We start from the raw sequence: 17,606 nt of genomic DNA on the forward strand, positions 1-17,606 counted from the left end.
CATGTATACAATTTCCATAAGACCTGTCACTCGGTCAAGCAGACGGTGACGTCTGCCGTGAAACTGAAACGTGAAACTAAACTGTATTGAGTGAAACTATGGAAGTGGTCGGTGGGTCAAAGGATTCCCTCTCCTGGGAGGAGTCCGTAGGACTCTTTTTAAAAATCAAAAGTCCAGTTACTTCCAAAAACAGGGGTCAACTAGTTCAAGTCCTGACCCATTTGTGCCAGTCTCATGCCGCCTCGAGACTTCGCATGATGCATGACCAGCGGGTGAGTTTGGGGTCATAGTTCAGGTCACATGGAACTGTCTTTAATATAAAGTAGTAGCAACGATAGTAAATTATTTTAATTTTAGGTGGTTTTTAGAGGAATCTGAAGCTCAGCTGTTACCTGAACCTTGGATAACTTGGTCCTAGGTTAAACCTATTCGATTTGTTGAAAGGCTCTGGGTTTCGTTAAGCAAGGTTGCTCACGGGCCAGAGCCTGTGTTCCTTTTGGTTTCGGTATTATTATACTTTACATCCGGTTTGGAACCCAACTATGAAATCCACATAGGTAGTACGCAATGAGAGGAGTTCAAAACACCCCCATCTTTCCATTCGCTAATTAATACTTTCGGGGATATGATTGATAAATGTTGAAAAGTTACCAATATACGATAGAGCCACATAACCTCGTTTTCTGTTACTACTTTCCTCGCATCGCTTGTTTTCTGTAACCCCTGTGGCTAGCGCGCACAGAGCAACCCTACCGCCTGCCAGATCATACAAGCTTGCTAAGAATCTTTCAAATGCAGATAAGGTGCGAAGCGCCATTCAGCCACGGCCAAACTGAAAGCAGAAATGTTAAAAAAATGACCGTTAAAAAGGTGACATCACCCTCATTGTTGGGTTATGTTGAGGTAGTGACAATCAGAAAATGATAGTTTTGCCAAAGATAATAACATCAGGAAATAACAAAACAAGAAAACTAACAGGAAAATAACAAAACAAGAAAACTAACAGGAAAATAAATATGTTTTTTTATGCTGGCTGGAGGCTTCCCAACAATGACCTTCGACTCTAAAAAAAGTCTAAAACTAAGCATTTCCGACAAAATAATGGTATGAAACATGCAAAAACCATCAAAACAAGCAAAAAAAATATCGTGTGTAGCCTGAGAGGCAGTCCAGGAGTAAAGTATAATTTTACCTTGGTTTCAACCAGTAATTCAGTACAAATAGAAAATATGATTTTTCTGATCGTTTTTATGTGATTACAAATTTAATGTTTATACGATTAGCCTATGCAGCTAATTCTGTGCCAGATATATGAACTGTGTATTTTTCTGTATTTATCTTTTATATGTAGTTATGATAATTATTGTTGGTATAAACAAGTTCTTTTATGTTTCCCCCAATCCCTTGTATATAATAATTATGGAGGTTTGTATGGGGAACCAAAAATGAGTGAATTGTACAGGGTATAAGAGGGATAGTCTTAAATTATTAAGCCACAAAATAAGCTATTATAAAAAAATACATGGTTCATGTCTAACTGGTTTAGTATCAGTCATAAAGCCAATGGCAGGTGTGCATCCTAACTTACGTAACCTAACTTATCCTAGCGCTAAGGGACCTTGCATTAGGGGGATTAAAAAGTCTACCAGAATTGACCTTGAGGGCCATAAGTTCTCAATGAATAAAATACAGGGATGCAGCCTTACTTTACTTTCCCTAACCTAACCTAGGGTGCCAGGTGCAAGCCGTCATATTCATTTGGTCATTACACAAATTGTTATTGGTAATTATACAACCTATAGTTATTGGTAATTGCACAGCTTATCTTTACTGGTAATTACACAACTACTTATATACTGGCTCAGATAAAGAATGCCAGTATAACTATTATTTGACCATTTCTGACATTACATTTTCTGTTAGTAAGGAACTGAGATTGTATAGTATGTACAGTTTAACATTCATTTTCATTAGAAATGCTTCATTATTGGCCAGCCTATCTCACATCTAGATTATCTCAAACAGATACGGGGGCACCACAGTGGGAAGCAAAGTCTTTGAATGAGGGAAACAAAAGTGAGTGAAGCACAGGGATTAATCTTAACCAAATCGGGGTGCCATAACCTATCTGACCAAGTTGTGGGTAGCTTAGTCATAGTCCTTGTTGACCCTCCAGCCTAACTCAAGGAACACCTCCTGTTGTAATCTTTCCTAACAAAGAGAATGGGCAGCCCTTGCTTCCCAACTCCCCAACCTAGCCTCACCATAAGGCATAATGCACTGGTATTATGGTTTCCTTCTGAGGTCTTCTGTTTGCGTGCTTAACGTAAAGGGCTGGTGTAATTAGCTAACCGTGAGTTAAGCGAACATTTCTAAGGGAAGTGAATGCCAAACTTCTCATATTTATGTAAAAAACTAACATAAAACAATCCGTTCTATTAAGATAACTTGTTTCTTTACAAAGGCACATTGTCATTTTCAAACAACCTCCAGATAGATTTTTTGGTACTTATAACAATAACGAGTCCATAGATAGCACAATTTGTATACCTATGGGATAAAAATTCAGTAAATGTCATCAAGAGTGCACATTGCAAGTCCAAATACTCTTAAAAGAAAAGTTAGAGTGTACAAAAGTACTTGTAGTTATTTATGGTATGCACTGCACATCTTTTTATTTAAAAATAACAATACTGCACTCAGAGGCCAGTGTCTATCTGCATGAACAATGAGAAATAGGGATGTGTGGTGGGAAAAGCAAAAAGTGAATGGTGTAGTTTTAACAATGATAGGGTAGGCCTGGGCCAAGTAAACTTGTCTAAAAGCACAAAAGAATCCCTGTGAAAACACATGGCCTAGGCTATGCTTATAGTAAAAATGAGAAAAACAAAACCTTACTGAAGTGAGACAATGGTAGTTCAAAACATAAAATCTAGAGTAACCTAAGGTAACTTAACCGAGATCATAACATCTTATCTGGATGCAACCTCCTTAACCTACCATAAAATTATTGTTTATCGTAAATTTTGGTGGATGGTCTTGTTGCAGAAATTTAATTCATTTGTATGGGACATCTTATGAGATTCCAGAGCTTTACAAGCTCAGGTTAATGCCTGTCATATTTATTTGGCTGTGTTGATAACATCAGAGACATTTGTTCTTAATAACTGTGAAGACAAGCACTTCTAGGGTAGGCAAGTTTGGTAGAATAATTATTTCACTGAATCACGTTGCATGTTCGTGTAAGGTAAGTTTATCACTAGATAGATAGGTAGGTAGATATGTATATATCTATACAATGTACAAATTTATATTCTTTCTACAGCAGCTTCAAAAACTGATTGAGCATTGCCTCACTTTCCCCGTGACACCTGGAGAACGTTATTCCTACCTCATGTGCCAGCTCCTAAATTCACTCCTTCGACGCCAAGGAGCAGCCATGTTATCGTCTGAGACTTCAGATAAAGTCATCTTGTGGTTCAGTAAAGCCCTGCACTCAAGTTCAGGTGAATTTCAGAGTGAAGAAACAATACGTGAAATACTAAGAGCGTTGTCCAACATTCTGCGAGATGCTCCCGACCATACAGATGAAGTAAGGTTCAAATGTTTTTCTTAGATTTTTGTAGAACTTGTTAAATTTTTAAAATCCATGATGTCAAAATAAAATTGTAAAATGTAACAGTATAGGAGGCTATTTAGGATACATATTGCAGTGTTTGAAGGAAATTCATATATCAATAATACTGATTTACATCGAGATTGAATAGTACAGAGTTTAAAGATCATTTCATTATTGTGGCCACTTTCAAATATTATTATCAACGATGCATTGATTATATATATATATATATATATATATATATTGTTTATATATATATATATATATATATATATATATATATATATATATATATATATATAGTATATGTACAATATATGATTTTAAATTTAAATAATTTATTTATAAAGTATGTGATAAAATGCAATAAGATTTCTTAACTTGCAGATTTATACAAGTCTTGCTGGCACACAGGGAAGCCTAATTCGTACTCTAGAATTCAGTTCTTCATATTACGTTCTTGCTCCTGCCATGCAGTGTCTGCACCTCCTGACCTATGTAACTCCAGAAGTTATAACAGAAACTCGTCAACATGGAGACGAAATATTCCCTGCGGAAGTGGTGTCTAGCATACAGCGAATTGTAATACGCATTTTGAAACAACCGTTACCCATTCCCACTGTCTGCCCCCATAAACTGTATTTGAATTTGATTGCTTCAGCCTTAAATATTATATACAATTTAGTAGTTTGTGCACCAAATGATGTTCTAGGAAATATTATTGTCAGTGCTTGCCGTCCGTTTGTGTTCTATGGATTGCCCGGATTTGCCCATAGTGACCTGATGCGGTATGTGACGGAAACAGAAGTTGATATCCCCATTTCTTCTGGTGTTGATAGTGATGTATCGTCAAGAGTAAGTCTTCTGAAGAAATTATTCTAGTTTTTGTTTGTGTAGAATATGAATGTTAGGATGCATTAACACTCATCCATTTTCTGCTGTATGTTATTAAACTCAATAAGTAGAAAGTGTATGGTCTATAACTAACAAAAACAAATACCCATAGTATTGTGGATATATTAATGATTTGTGTCTGTTCTTTATTATATATGGACCCACAGAAACAGTAGTACAGTATTTTAATTAACGTAATAATATTTTCATAAGAAGAGGGAGTGGTTTTTGGTTGTTGTTGTTGTTGTTGTTGTTGTTGTTGTGGTTCCCAGACTCTGTTATGCCAGGAAGCCTGCACCGCACAAAGAAGGACACCACGCTTACTGGATCTGACCATAACTGTGTGGTAGTGCGGATGTTGTGTTGTTGTCTAAGGGCTGTTAGGCAATCTACTAAGAGATGTGTAATTGTGTGGGGACTAACTTGGCAGAGTGGACATATGTCTGTTTGGGTATTGTCTGTCTATGCGGTGTTTGTAGGTGTTTAGTGATTGGTGATGACCACAGCAAAGTCGAGTCAGGTGTACTCTCTCCAATCTTGAGAGCTGTGTTTCTGTACTGCTTATGTTGGGTGGGGGGGTGCTGAGTATTTTGTTGTTGGGAAGGTTATTAAGTGCTTGTCTGGTGAGGTGAGTATGGATGTGCTTTTTGTTTTGTGTGCTGTTTGTGGGTGGTGGTATAGAATTCAAGATATCTGTATAGTGTCTGTGTGGTGTATTCACTGTTTGCCTGTGTGTTGGAGGTGGTCGTGAAGGTAATAGCATGGGCTGTTTGTGTTGTTTATGACCGATGCCAAGAATTGTGTGCCTCTCATGTCTAAGTGTTGCCTGATGGTGAGAATCTTGGTTTCAGCGTGTAAGTGTTCTAATTGTGTAACTCAGAGCTGTGTTTTGTATTATTTGTAGTTTGTTTAGTTGTGTGTTGGATATGGCAGGGTGCCAGGCTGGGCATAGTTTATTATGGAGCGGATGTATTGTTTGTATACAGTGGTTTTTGGTAGTATGGTATGGTTGCTGGGAGTTCTTGACTAAGTTTTTGTATATATATTAATCATTTAACTATTTTAAATAAACCTTTAAAATGTAACTATATTCAAAATCAAATTCTTGTCACAGAATTACACCAATCGTAATCGACGGAAAAGACTGAGACGTAAAAGGGCCCAGCCATCTCGGTCAACAGCAGATTCTAACTCTGGTCCCTGCCCTTTAATGCCAAGTATTGAAGGAGTAGCTGTTGGCATTAGAAGTCCACCTCCTGCCTCAGCTTTGACGGCACTTTCTTTAAAGCCACAGTGGGCAAGAACAGACAATGCTACAAATAAGGAAAATAGTTGTAGTAACACAGGTAATTTATCCTTACTTTGTATTTAAGCTTTCATTATGTTTCACTTTAAATATTAGATCATATTTTTGTATCAGAGATGCGTAATTCAAAAATCAGGGGGATAGTAACAAACCTGTATGTACTTTGCTTGTTGAGAATCATTTTGCTAAAGATCCTTTTAATGCCATCTTTTAGTCAAATACGTAGTGTTATATTTGAGGAAACGTGCTTGAAATTTATTACAGAAAATTCAGTTTTGGGAAATCTTGTCCTTTATTTGCATAATGCTTCTGAGATATGAGTGGACATATGTTACTGAATGCTTCAGTTCTCTTCCTACAGTATAGCACTTCAATTTAACAGACACTTTAATGTTTTCAAGATATCTTATAGGCAACAACTGTCTATATGTTAACAGAATGAGTCTGAATTGAGGTGTAACCATGGGGTTTAAATCTAGGTAAATTCCCAGTCATTATGCCAAATTGCTATCACAAACACTGTCATCTCTTATTCGAAACACTGTATTGGAAAATGTTCATGATTTTTCTTTCTTATAACAGGTGTTGTTGCCGGTGAGGAAAGTAGCTCAGGGACAGCCTCATGTGACAACAGCTCAGTTGAAGTTCGTACAAGCGGATCTGAAACCGATTTTTCTGATTTAGAGGGAGGAACTGAAAAGGAATCTATTCTTATGGCACGTGTTAGACAGTGCTCCCTTCAAGCCATAAATGCTGTGATTGATGTAAGCCATTATTAAAACTTTTATGTTTATGTATATTCATATTCATTTGTTACTTTTTTTATATTTAGCCTTTATATATATTCATGATGTGTACAATACTATTTGTTACTTTTTTATATTTAACCTTTATTTTTCCCAGCTCATAAGGGAAAAGGATAAAAAAAAGGAGAAATTAGGGCATTGTTCCTGAAGGAAGCAATGCTTCTGTTCATATTCTCTTTCTTCCATCTTACTCTCCACTTCTAACAATTGATTCATAGTGTAACTGTGAGGTTTTCCTCTTGTTACACCTTTAAAACCTTTTTAATCTCAATTTCTCTCTCAGTGCTGAATGACCTCATAGGTCCCAGTGCTTGGCCTCTAGCTTAAATTTTGTTCCTTTCCATTCCATAAAGAGTTCTACATACGTTGCAGTAGATTCTTCATAAATCATGGTACCATCTTTGCGTCTCCCTCAAGAAAAGCAGTTATCATCTTTACTTTTTATACATCTGCTCCCTTTTTAAAAAAATATATTCTGCATTTAATGAGTCATGTCAATACCTCAGTAACCTTTTTGATCATAACATCTGGGCCGGTTGCGATAAACCTGATAGGTAACAAAAAAATGTTGATTTGTGCCTTTTTCATTTTAAGTATAGGATCCTATTATATTAGCTAATTATTTCTGTTACTCATGTGTCCTCCTCCACATGCTTACCAAAGGAATGCAAGGTATAGGTAATGGTTTAATCTATGATAGTTTAGTTCTAAGCTTTACTTGAAGTGGCCTTTCTGCTTCAGCCGCATTTCTGTCCTACTTCTTCAACTTTTCGTGCTCCAGTTTCACACCCTTATTTAACAACAAATATTTGAGATTGGCTCAAGGAGTGGTAAGAAATTCACTTGTGGTGTGATTAAAGCACTTTATAATAAAGATGATAATATTTTTTATGATGATCTGTGTGTTTCAGTGTTGTTTGCTTAATATCTTGGAATTAATAGTATGTTAATGAACAGTCATACTATAGGGTTCAATGAAATTTCAGCAGACTCATAACCTTTCAAGATTTTTTATGTGACTTGAGCTTGACACAGAAACAGTGTAAAACATATGAAATATGAGGGAGGGGTACTTAAAATGATTTAGAAATGTTTGTATTTTACAGTGATAAATATTCTTCCATTACATTAATGGGTGCATTGCATGTGCAGTGCATTTTAAATGTAATGTATTCCATAACCTACTCAAACTTTGTGGCAGGTTGTCAAGAGAATTTAACCTTGATAGTGTGTGGGTCCTGATTTGTGATTTGTTTTAGTAATTGTCTTAAATAATGTATGATTGCACTTGTGAAGTAGAACTTCCTACTAGATGTTTGGTAACTTCAAGATTGAAAAGTTATATACTCTTTTTTTTATTGGTATATACAGCTGTGTCAACTGTTTCCTCTCATAAAATTGTAATGGACAGTCATGCATGTGAAACTCGCTTAGTTACTCTTCATTTGAAAAATTAACTTTGCTTACTTTTTTGCCAACGCTTTTTTTTCTTATTTACATTTTAATGATATGATTTGAGCTACTACTCACCTAGATTTTTATTATTATAGTTATAGTCTAAATATAGCAAATCATTGCAGGATAGTAAAAGAGAAATGAATAAATATAAAAGCTGTACTACTATATATTGAAAAGGGCAAGATACTCGTTAATCCTTCTTTTTGGGAAGACTAAGTTTTACCCAGTTTAAGAAGACAAAGTATACTTAGATTACACAGGACTTCCAAAAATAGGCAAGGAACTTCTGATACATCACTGCATTCAGTCATTTGTTCCAGTATTTTTTGATTCAAGATGTACTAATGAAGTCTTTGGATGCTGTTATGTAGAAAAACTATTAAATAAACAGAGATGATTTGTATGTTACAGAGTTGTAGAACTTGTTTTGAGATCTATGGATTTAAAACCTGAATAACCAAATGCTTTTGCTTTCACTTTCATCTTTGTTATAACTTTTACTGATATAATTTTCCTTTTATAGAAAGTGGGAAAACAACATAAGTTTAGCTACTGGCCTCCCCTCATGTGTCAGAATCCGTCTTTGATGACCAGCGTTCTCAAAGATCCGTCACCTTTGGTTCGAATGGCCTCGCTGCAAGTCATAAACACTTTTCTCCTTGATTCATCTCAGGTTCTGACCTTAGCTGTAGACAAGTGAGTATTGTAAGGATATTGTTAGGTTTTATGTAGAGTTATCATTGGCTGTGTGTCCAAGTTAGTATTTCTCGTGTTCTTGCCATTCCTACTCCATTTAGTCTTCCTCCATACTTTTTATATCTTGATACTTGTTGCCTTGCCCTGTATTTAGCCTGCAAAAAAGGCCTTTTGTTCCTGATTTTCAGATGGAAACTTTAATGTAATGCAATTTACCACACAACTTCAAGAACAGAGATAAGATTCACGGTATGAGAATAGGATGGAGGTATTTAATTTAGCTGTTTACTTTCATTTTTCCTGAAACCTCCTGTTCCTTTTTGAAAATGTCTTTATTATTGGAAGGTTGTACTTGTTTTTTAAAGTAGGACAAAACAGTCTGATAGCAATCCATGGCTATGTTTGAAAAGAACCACAGATGCTATGGAAACTGACTGTTCACTAACTTATGTCACCTTTTTAAAGAAAGTGGATGTGGAACTTCATTTTCTTATCCAGACTTTGGGAAAGAAGACCAATTAACTTTGGGTGTAACAATTCAGTAAGTGGGAAAGACCCCCCATTAAGAGAGGGGAAGATCATTAGATGTTGGGCAAATGGGGTGAAAGAGAGTTTGCATTTAAGACCTTTTGCTCAAACTAAAAAATTAATTCTTTACCCTGATTTTTGCATCAGCGTAGGCAAGGGTTCCTACACAACTCTCGGCCACCAGCTTGGCACCAGTCTTCGGGAGTTGCATCGATGCCTTGCCTTGGCATTGCTCTCTGAGAAGTTCCCTGGGGCACTCATCAGAACTCTGAAAACCATCGAATTGCTTGTTGAAAACGTCAATTATTCCAAACTCAAGCCAGGGTTGTTAACCAAAATTGTCACTCATGTTAAATATTTCATGAGGTATAAAGGTTGGTAATGACTGTGTACCACAATTTTCAAGACATTGTTGTAAATAATACAGTCCTACATATGACTTTGTGCAAAATAACAGAATTTGTGTACAGTGTAGCGTTTAAAAAGAGTAGGGAGTACTTTGGCATTCAATGTTTCAGAGGCAGTTGTTCAAGCAAATTCTTTTTCTGTAATGGTGAGTATATTAATGATCAAGCCACAAGTCCCGGAGTTGCAGGACATTCTATTGAGATACCAGACTCCGGCTCCTGTATCCTTAACATCACCGTTGGAGGTAGTTAATTCATCAGCATTGGAAGAAGAATTGCCCGGAGAGGAAATTGACGATGAAAATAATCTAAAGAGAGCCATGGAAGTAATGAATTTGGTAAGGATATGTAGTATTGTCATCATTACTAACATTTTGTCAGATTTTTCTTTTATGTTATGTTCATTTTCCATATGTACTACTGAACTAATTAAAGCTCTGTCCCTCTCATCATTTATAAACTGTGCTTTTAGAGGAAATTTTTTTGTTACATTTGTCTACTAGTATTGTATACAACTGAGTTGTTCAATTTGTTTTAAACGCGTACTATTTATTTTGCATTTTCAAAGACTGTAGAGTAGCCTGTGCCAACTAATGTAAGCTTTATGCTCGTCTTTCAAGTTGAATTAATTTTGAAAAGGACTGAATTTATTAATATCTAACTTTATTGCAGGTCAGCGAAGATGAGTGTGACAAATCTGAAGATGAAGTCCAGGGTAAAACCATGGTTTCGTGGCTTATCCAACGATGCGTTGATTCTTTGCTCACCCCAGATCATGATGCTGTGAGGGGAATATACATTCAGGTATGTTATTCACCAAGTTCTCTCTCTCTCTCTCTCTCTCTCTACCGTGTAAGAAAGATTCATTCAAGTGACTCACCAACTAAAGAACTTGTCAGAGACATTTTTATAAACAATCCACTACTATTTCCAATTAGGTAACAGTTTTTGAATCTGTAAATTGAAACACTTTTCTCCAGTAGTAGAATTTTCCCTTCCTCATATGCACTGTATATTGTCTTTACACACTTGTACAGGCTGTGTTGATGACTGCTTTCAGCTAATGTTTTTTTGTTATGGAATGCATAATATTGTAAAATAAAGAGATTTGTAAGTATGATCATAAGAATGATTTTAAACTGCCTCTTTTTTTTTATTTACAAGTCACCTGCATGTGTGCATGTTATTAGGTAAATTTGTATTTTTAAAATGCCCTTATTAAAAAGCCTGCCTTCATTTCAGGTACAACTCCAGTCCTTAAAAGTATTGAGTGCCTTCGTCAGCGAACACTTACCCATTATTCATCAGAGTTTACCTCTCATTCAACATGTTATATCAGTCTGCAGTGATGCTGTGAAGGAACCACAGCAGAAACCTGTTAACTTTACCCATGAATCATCAGACATCGATCCATCGTTGATGTCGCCTGATCCAGGTTAGTAGACAACTTATTTTTGGTACCTTGTTTATTTCATAGTTTGGCAATGTTAGTTCGTAAATGCTTTCTAGTGTAGTGTATTTGCTAATATCTCTCTGTCATACAGTAAGTAATGTTGAATGAATGTTTGAATATAAATTTGCTACAGAAAGAAGATGGCCTTTAAAGTGTCTGGTAATTTCAGAAGTGCGAGAGGTTTTTTATGTATAACTGTTAAACATTTCTTCTGGTTTTCATAGGCAAAGTTTATTACCTAATGACTTGCTCTTAACTGAGAACTCTCTGTCCATAAGATGTCACCCTTGTCAGTCAACAGTGAGATTGTTTTGCTTATTAAATATATATCATCGGTCTGTTTTTGTTTATTAAATATTTATCATCAGCCTATTTTTACTTTTTTTCATTTTCCCCAGCCCGAGAAACTCCCTAAAAGAGTTCAGGGGCCTGGTTAAACAAATCATTTATAACTAACTAACTCATTCTAGATTAAGCTGGGCTAATGTCTGCATGTGCTTTTGCTTTGACTCTGTTGAACAGTTTTATTATGTATTTGCTATCATGGGGTTGCATTGCAAGGTATTTGGGACATATTTTAGATTTTTTGAATTGATTACCAACCAATATATGATACATGATCCTTCACATGTCTGTATTTAGTAGGTTTGATAACTTTGGAATTGTTAACTTTAGTGATGTACTACAGTATTTTGATATTTTTAGTTTTGTTTTTCAATTTTAATATACATTTTGAGTATGATCAGTATGCAAGAAACATTGAATTTTATTGTAAACTGTTATATGTGAGCATGTTAAAATACATCTTGAAAAACACAGCTCTACATTTATATTAATGATATTACCATATTTGCTATGTGTGGGTGTCCTCAAGAAGTAAGATTGCTATTTGGGGTTTGCAGAGTTTGCTAGTCCCTCATCTGGTGTTCGATTCTGCTGCACTTTCCTCACATGCCTAAATATTCACCATGCTATTGCAGATAAGGATGAGAGTAGAAATTAGGAAATAATGCAGTGATGTGTTTAATTATCTCTCCATTTTCTTTATAAGGTTAGGATTGAGCATACCCTTTATATTTTATATACCAGACACTGATAAGAATTTAGAAGTATACTTTATTCAACATAAGTGATAACTTCAGTGATATTGAAGTTTTACCTCTTGAAATTAATTTCCAAGATCCTGCATCATTACTGTTGGGCCATTATTTCTCTACCTCAGATCATCTGCTTTATAGGACACACTTTTATTTTAGCTTTTTATAGTAATAATTACAGAGCTAAAAGATCTGAGGCTGCTGACAACTCCTGAAAACTAGTTTACAAGCTTTGTTATGGTTTTTGCCCTCTTTGATATTTACCAAACTTTGATGGTTAACCTGTTAGAAAGTTGATACATTAAGTTTGTAGTGCCCCTTGATTTTAGAACTTGACCTTTCCTGAACAGTTTTCTTTGGTATTTGTTTCTGCAAAATTTACTGAACAGCTTTGGCAGCAAGCCTAACAAGAAAGCCATTTAGAATCCCACCTACTCTGCCAATGGCATATTGATCAGGTTAGGTTTTCTTTTAGTTATTGTTTGTAATTTTGCATTTATATTTTCTTATTTCTGTTATTTTTACAGGTGTTGTAGTGGAGCATGCTTATACACTCTTAGGCTCTCTGCTTGGAGCTGTAAAAACTGAGACAGAAAAGGCTCCAAATGCTTGTATATCTTCCGATCAAGTTCAACAACTTTGGCTCTGGACTTTGCAGGTATTGTACTTCCTGTTATGATATCAAACTGCTTTATAATAATAATAATAATAATACTAACAACAATAACAACAAAAGTATGTTACTTGGTGTTTTGTGATGTTGCAAACCATTATAGGATAACATCTGCCATCAGATAGGGATGTGATACCACAGACATGGATGTCTTACAGAGAAAAGGTTAAGTAAACTATAAGAACTTCATGTGATTCAAAGTACCTGTACCCATTACCAATTCCTGAATTCAGACGATGTGGAAAGCGATAGTTCAGAGGAAAAAACTTTCTGAAATATTGCTTTGCTTTGCTTATACAGTATAAGCTACAGTCTGAAATATCGCTTTGCTGTGCTCACATAAGTTAATCTACTGAACAAGGTTTACCTCTGACTAGACATCATGGCACTAGCAAATTATATTGCAATTCCTTATTGTCTGAATTCAGAAATTAGTAATGGGTACTTTGAAATCACATCAAATTCTGATAGCTTACTTAACCTTTGACTATGCAAAATATCCATGTCTATGTGGTATCACATCCTTATTGAATGGCAGATGTTTTCCTATAATGGTTTTCCACATCACAAAACACCCAGTAACGGACTTTTAGCGTCACTGTTGTTATTGTTTTTAAATATTATCATAATTATATAATAAACCCATATCTCTTCTGCTAGGATGTGTGTTATTTGTCAGTCTGCTCAGTAACATATGTGTTCTTTGATGGTTTTCTTTTTTCCCCTTTTTTCCTTGTGCTCTCCTAAAAGAGTTCAGAGGTCTGGTTCAACAAATCATTTATAACTAACTAACTAACCTTGTGCTCTGTCACCTTGGTTAAAGTTTGTAAAGTGTCGTTTTGTATTTTCTGTGTACAGTAGTCTCGGCTATATAAGTAAAACTATATATAACTATATAAGTAAAAATTACAAAGTAAATAATACAAGATATAGGTACTTGTAATAGCAAAGGAAAATTTTAAGTAGAATTGTAAAGGCAAATGAAAGATTTGCAAAGACTGGAGGAGAGGTTATTAATTTCAGAGCTTATGTTTAGATTTTGGCAATGAACAACCAAGCAGATATTTTTACATGAAATTTGCAATATCCTTTCTTAAATATTGCCTTTGTGTTCAGTTTGGGTAATAGGGATTGACAGAATATTTGGGTTGAAAGACCATTTTGTAAGCAGTCTTTTGTTAAACTGCCTGGGTTTATTATAAAATGATATGCCATGGTTTTACATGTGCCTTCCCAGTGGTCTTGGCAGAAGTAAGAAAACCTATGGAAAACAGTAGTTTGTGTATAAAAGTAGACATCTTAATTATTCTTTATTCTATGTTACAGGGCCCATTGCAAGTTTTATTGCAGATGGCAGGGGCAACTCAAAAGGCTTCTGCAAATGATGGCGAGGAAAGATCGCAGACAAAATTGGGTAAGCTACTGAATCTTTACCAGTCATTGAAAATGATATCATAAGAAAATTATATACTATTTAATTTTTGTCATATTTCATACCTTCAGTTATACTGAAATACACAAGGAACAATATCTACAGTTTACTGTATTATCATTAAAAAATAGGTATGATATGTTTGAAAGTTTAGTTGAATTGTTTGTATTCAGGCAAAGATTTTATCGCTGGATGGCTCCATGAAATTGACGATAAAAGAAAAACCTTAATTTGGAATTAGCCCGTAGGGAAGTAGTGCCATCGATGCACCTCATGCGGTGCACTGTAGGCATTACTTAGGTTCTTTGCAGCATCCCTTTGGCCCCTAGCTGCAACCCCTTTTATTCCTTTTACTGTACCTCCATTTATATTCTTTCTCCATCTTCCTTTCCACCCTCCCCTTATAATTGTCACAGTGCAATTGAGAGGTTTTCCTCCTGTTACACCTTCCAGTCCTTTTTACTCACAATTTCCCATTCAGCGTTGAATGACCTCAGGTCCCAGCACTTGGCCTTTGGCCTAAATCCTGTATTCTGTTCTTAATTTGGAATTATGTGAATGCCTTTCGTTTGCTTTGAATATTTCCACTGGATTATTAAACTGCCACTTTTAGCTTTGGTGGTGACTTAAATACCTGCATGGCACCCTGGGGATGAAATTAAAGATTTTTTGCAGTGTTCCTTTGGCCACCAGCTGCGTTGCTTCCTGTCTTTATCTGTTCCCTTTGTTTTTTCTTGTAAAGTCTCCCAACCTCCTTATCATAAGATGAGGGAAATAAGGAGATAACAAAAAAATTTATGGCATCAGAACAAAAGTGTGAGCTATGCAGTCTTTTAGGCAGCTTTGAAATATAGTAATCTGAATTCCCAAAACACTGCACAGCCTGAGAGAAACACAATTTAATATCTGTCAAATAGAACAGATCACCTGGATGTGAGAATAGACCAGAAATTGAGTGAGTTTTAAGTATTAGACTTTCCTGAATTACTGGTACCTAATTAGAAACCCTTTTTAATATGATTGATAAGAAAGAATGCAATTGGTTTAGGATGGATGGGCGGTGGAGGAAAGAAATGTAGAAGGTAGAATCACTGGCAAAACCTTGGGTAGGACAGGACGTAGAATGGTTGTGACAATCTGGAACATGTTGGATATTGAATAAATTATTCAATCATTGTAACGTAAGAGGTGATGAGCACCTTATTCGTTCTTTTTCATTGTGGTTGAAAGGGAGCTGATCATTATTGTTTATATTGAAGTGTCCAACATTCAGAAAAAGGAAACAGATGGTAGTTATAGAAATCAATAGCAACAACAAAGAATAGTAGTTGAAGTTGTCAGAAGAATTTTGGGCCTAATAGCATTACAAAGCTGTTGGTTCTAGCTGTACTGTAGTTGTGTTGAGGTTGCTGTATAGCTAAATTTCATGTAACTAAAAATGGTCAGTGGAAATATTACAAACTATTGCATTTTAAATTAAAAGATAGTTTGGTATCATGGAAGGAAGACAAAGGTAGGTCATACTATGGGATGAAAGGTCATAAGTGAAACCATTACCACAATGGGAGGAATCCTAATTTTGCCGAAAGAAGAGTCAGCTTGTATATATTTAGTACCACTAGATAGAGCAAACCATGGACACTGAATCCTTGTTAAATTTCAGCAATTAAAGAAGGGATATATGAAAGGGGTACAATATATTGTGTTCACTATTGTCATGCAAGTAGGGATACTAAACAGGAAGAATATATGATTTTATTGACCAAAGCAAGTTAAGCACAATTTTCATATATAATTTAGTCAATGAAGTGATTGATTTACCTAAGGAATCAGGCATGATTCTACTTTGTTTTTCAATTGAAGACTACACTTTTTTCATAATTTCTCGTCTTCTTTAAATATCACCTAAGAAAACGATGCAAGCTGGAGACATCGAGAGAATGAAGTTCCGAGGAGTCAAGAGCAAGTCAAACAAATAGTTGCTATGGCAACTGTCTTATCACATCTGAGCTCCTCTGTAAGTTGTAATATTATTTTAATTATTTCAGAATCTAAGTTAAATTTCTATTAATTTATTTTTTATTCCTTTTGTGAAATGGTAGTTGTACCAAGCTGAAGGAGGAAATTTTTCCTGTTATGCAGTCATTAAGAGCTAGCCATGTTTTCTTTGACTTTGATACCTATAACTTTCTGTTTTAAGAGCTTAAAGTAGTAGATCTTACTCTTTTCATTTCCTTTTTCCTTTCAAGTGCATAACATCACATACATGAAGTTTTCAGTTAGTTTGTGCTGTCTTGCATTGGTGTCTAAAGAGGCACATACAGTAATACCTCTTATGCAAGTACCTTTCTTTTCAGAATCTGAGATTACAGAATTTTATATCATTGAGATTTCATAAGTGATTACAAAATAGCAGATGGGACCAATTATTTTTCTTGTTTTATTTAATCTTTCCAATCCATATACTTGCAATAAAATCCCCCTTCAGACTTGGCTTAGCAACTACTCACACACAGTGAAACTTGTAAGTCCAGATTTTGTGAAGATGCATGCACATTTTGCAAAATTGCACAAAGAGAGTTGTTAAAGAGGAAAACAACAGCTGTGTTGAACAATAATATTTGCAAATAATTTTGGCAATGGTTAAGAATCGAGTTAAATTACATTATATTGCTGTATCATTGTTTAACCATTTTTTAATGTTTGTAAGATATTTTGGGAAGTTAGAGTTTAGTTCTTAGTTATAATACATAATAAATATTTTATTCAATACTTTAAGGCATAATGATGGTCATTATTTTAAGATGAAAAAAAGATGCTTTAAGTTACATAACTTAAATTGTACAATAGCTGAATGATCACTTTCAGATATTTGAAAGCCTTGGAGAAGAATGGATATCCCAAGTCATCATGACAGTAAGATGGCTTGTTACTAATCAAGACCCAGAGTTACGACTGGCAGGCGTTCGAATTATGGCCATTATTGTTGGATTCTCGGGAGTCGTCGGCAACCCTGGGGGTCCCAGCTTATTACAGGAAACGATTGTAACCACATTAGATATCTTATCTGAAAAAGAAAGCAACGTAAATCGAGATCGTCTATTGGCATCCTGGGCTTTAGCTAATATGTCATCGGTACTGGATGTCTACTGGTAAGGATAACTTTCAGTGAACATTTACATTACTTTCACCAGTATTAGGTGAACTGGGTTAAGGTCTGATAATTACAGGCTGTCA

The 17,606-nt window shown here is 35.3% G+C and overlaps 2 protein-coding genes across 7 annotated transcripts in view; one reads left to right on the forward strand and one right to left on the reverse strand.

Annotated features, from left to right (window-relative positions):
• LOC136829759 (HEAT repeat-containing protein 6) overlaps positions 1-17,606 on the forward strand; it is a 27,252-nt gene continuing 9,646 nt past the window's right edge. Inside the window, exons 1-14 of one of the 2 annotated variants that reach the window (XM_067088621.1) lie at positions 1-272; positions 3,326-3,592; positions 4,007-4,474; positions 5,628-5,859; positions 6,402-6,583; positions 8,607-8,779; positions 9,455-9,681; positions 9,826-10,052; positions 10,387-10,518; positions 10,957-11,149; positions 12,792-12,922; positions 14,264-14,351; positions 16,280-16,386; positions 17,238-17,521. In XM_067088621.1, the coding sequence (XP_066944722.1) occupies positions 99-272; positions 3,326-3,592; positions 4,007-4,474; positions 5,628-5,859; positions 6,402-6,583; positions 8,607-8,779; positions 9,455-9,681; positions 9,826-10,052; positions 10,387-10,518; positions 10,957-11,149; positions 12,792-12,922; positions 14,264-14,351; positions 16,280-16,386; positions 17,238-17,521 (2,885 nt within the window). In that variant the 5' untranslated portion in view covers positions 1-98. The remainder of the gene's footprint in view (positions 273-3,325; positions 3,593-4,006; positions 4,475-5,627; positions 5,860-6,401; positions 6,584-8,606; positions 8,780-9,454; positions 9,682-9,825; positions 10,053-10,386; positions 10,519-10,956; positions 11,150-12,791; positions 12,923-14,263; positions 14,352-16,279; positions 16,387-17,237; positions 17,522-17,606) is intronic. The other variant, XM_067088622.1, reaches the window with a different exon arrangement.
• Dhps (Deoxyhypusine synthase) overlaps positions 16,111-17,606 on the reverse strand; it is a 25,270-nt gene continuing 23,774 nt past the window's right edge. For 4 of the 5 annotated variants that reach the window (XM_067088623.1, XM_067088625.1, XM_067088624.1 and 1 more), the window contains one exon: positions 16,111-17,436. The gene's annotated coding sequence lies outside the window, so the exon portion shown is untranslated. The remainder of the gene's footprint in view (positions 17,437-17,606) is intronic. The other variant, XR_010850482.1, reaches the window with a different exon arrangement.

This window comes from Macrobrachium rosenbergii, chromosome 45 (genome assembly GCF_040412425.1).
Source record: "Macrobrachium rosenbergii isolate ZJJX-2024 chromosome 45, ASM4041242v1, whole genome shotgun sequence".
Taxonomy (NCBI): Eukaryota; Metazoa; Arthropoda; class Malacostraca; order Decapoda; family Palaemonidae; genus Macrobrachium; species Macrobrachium rosenbergii.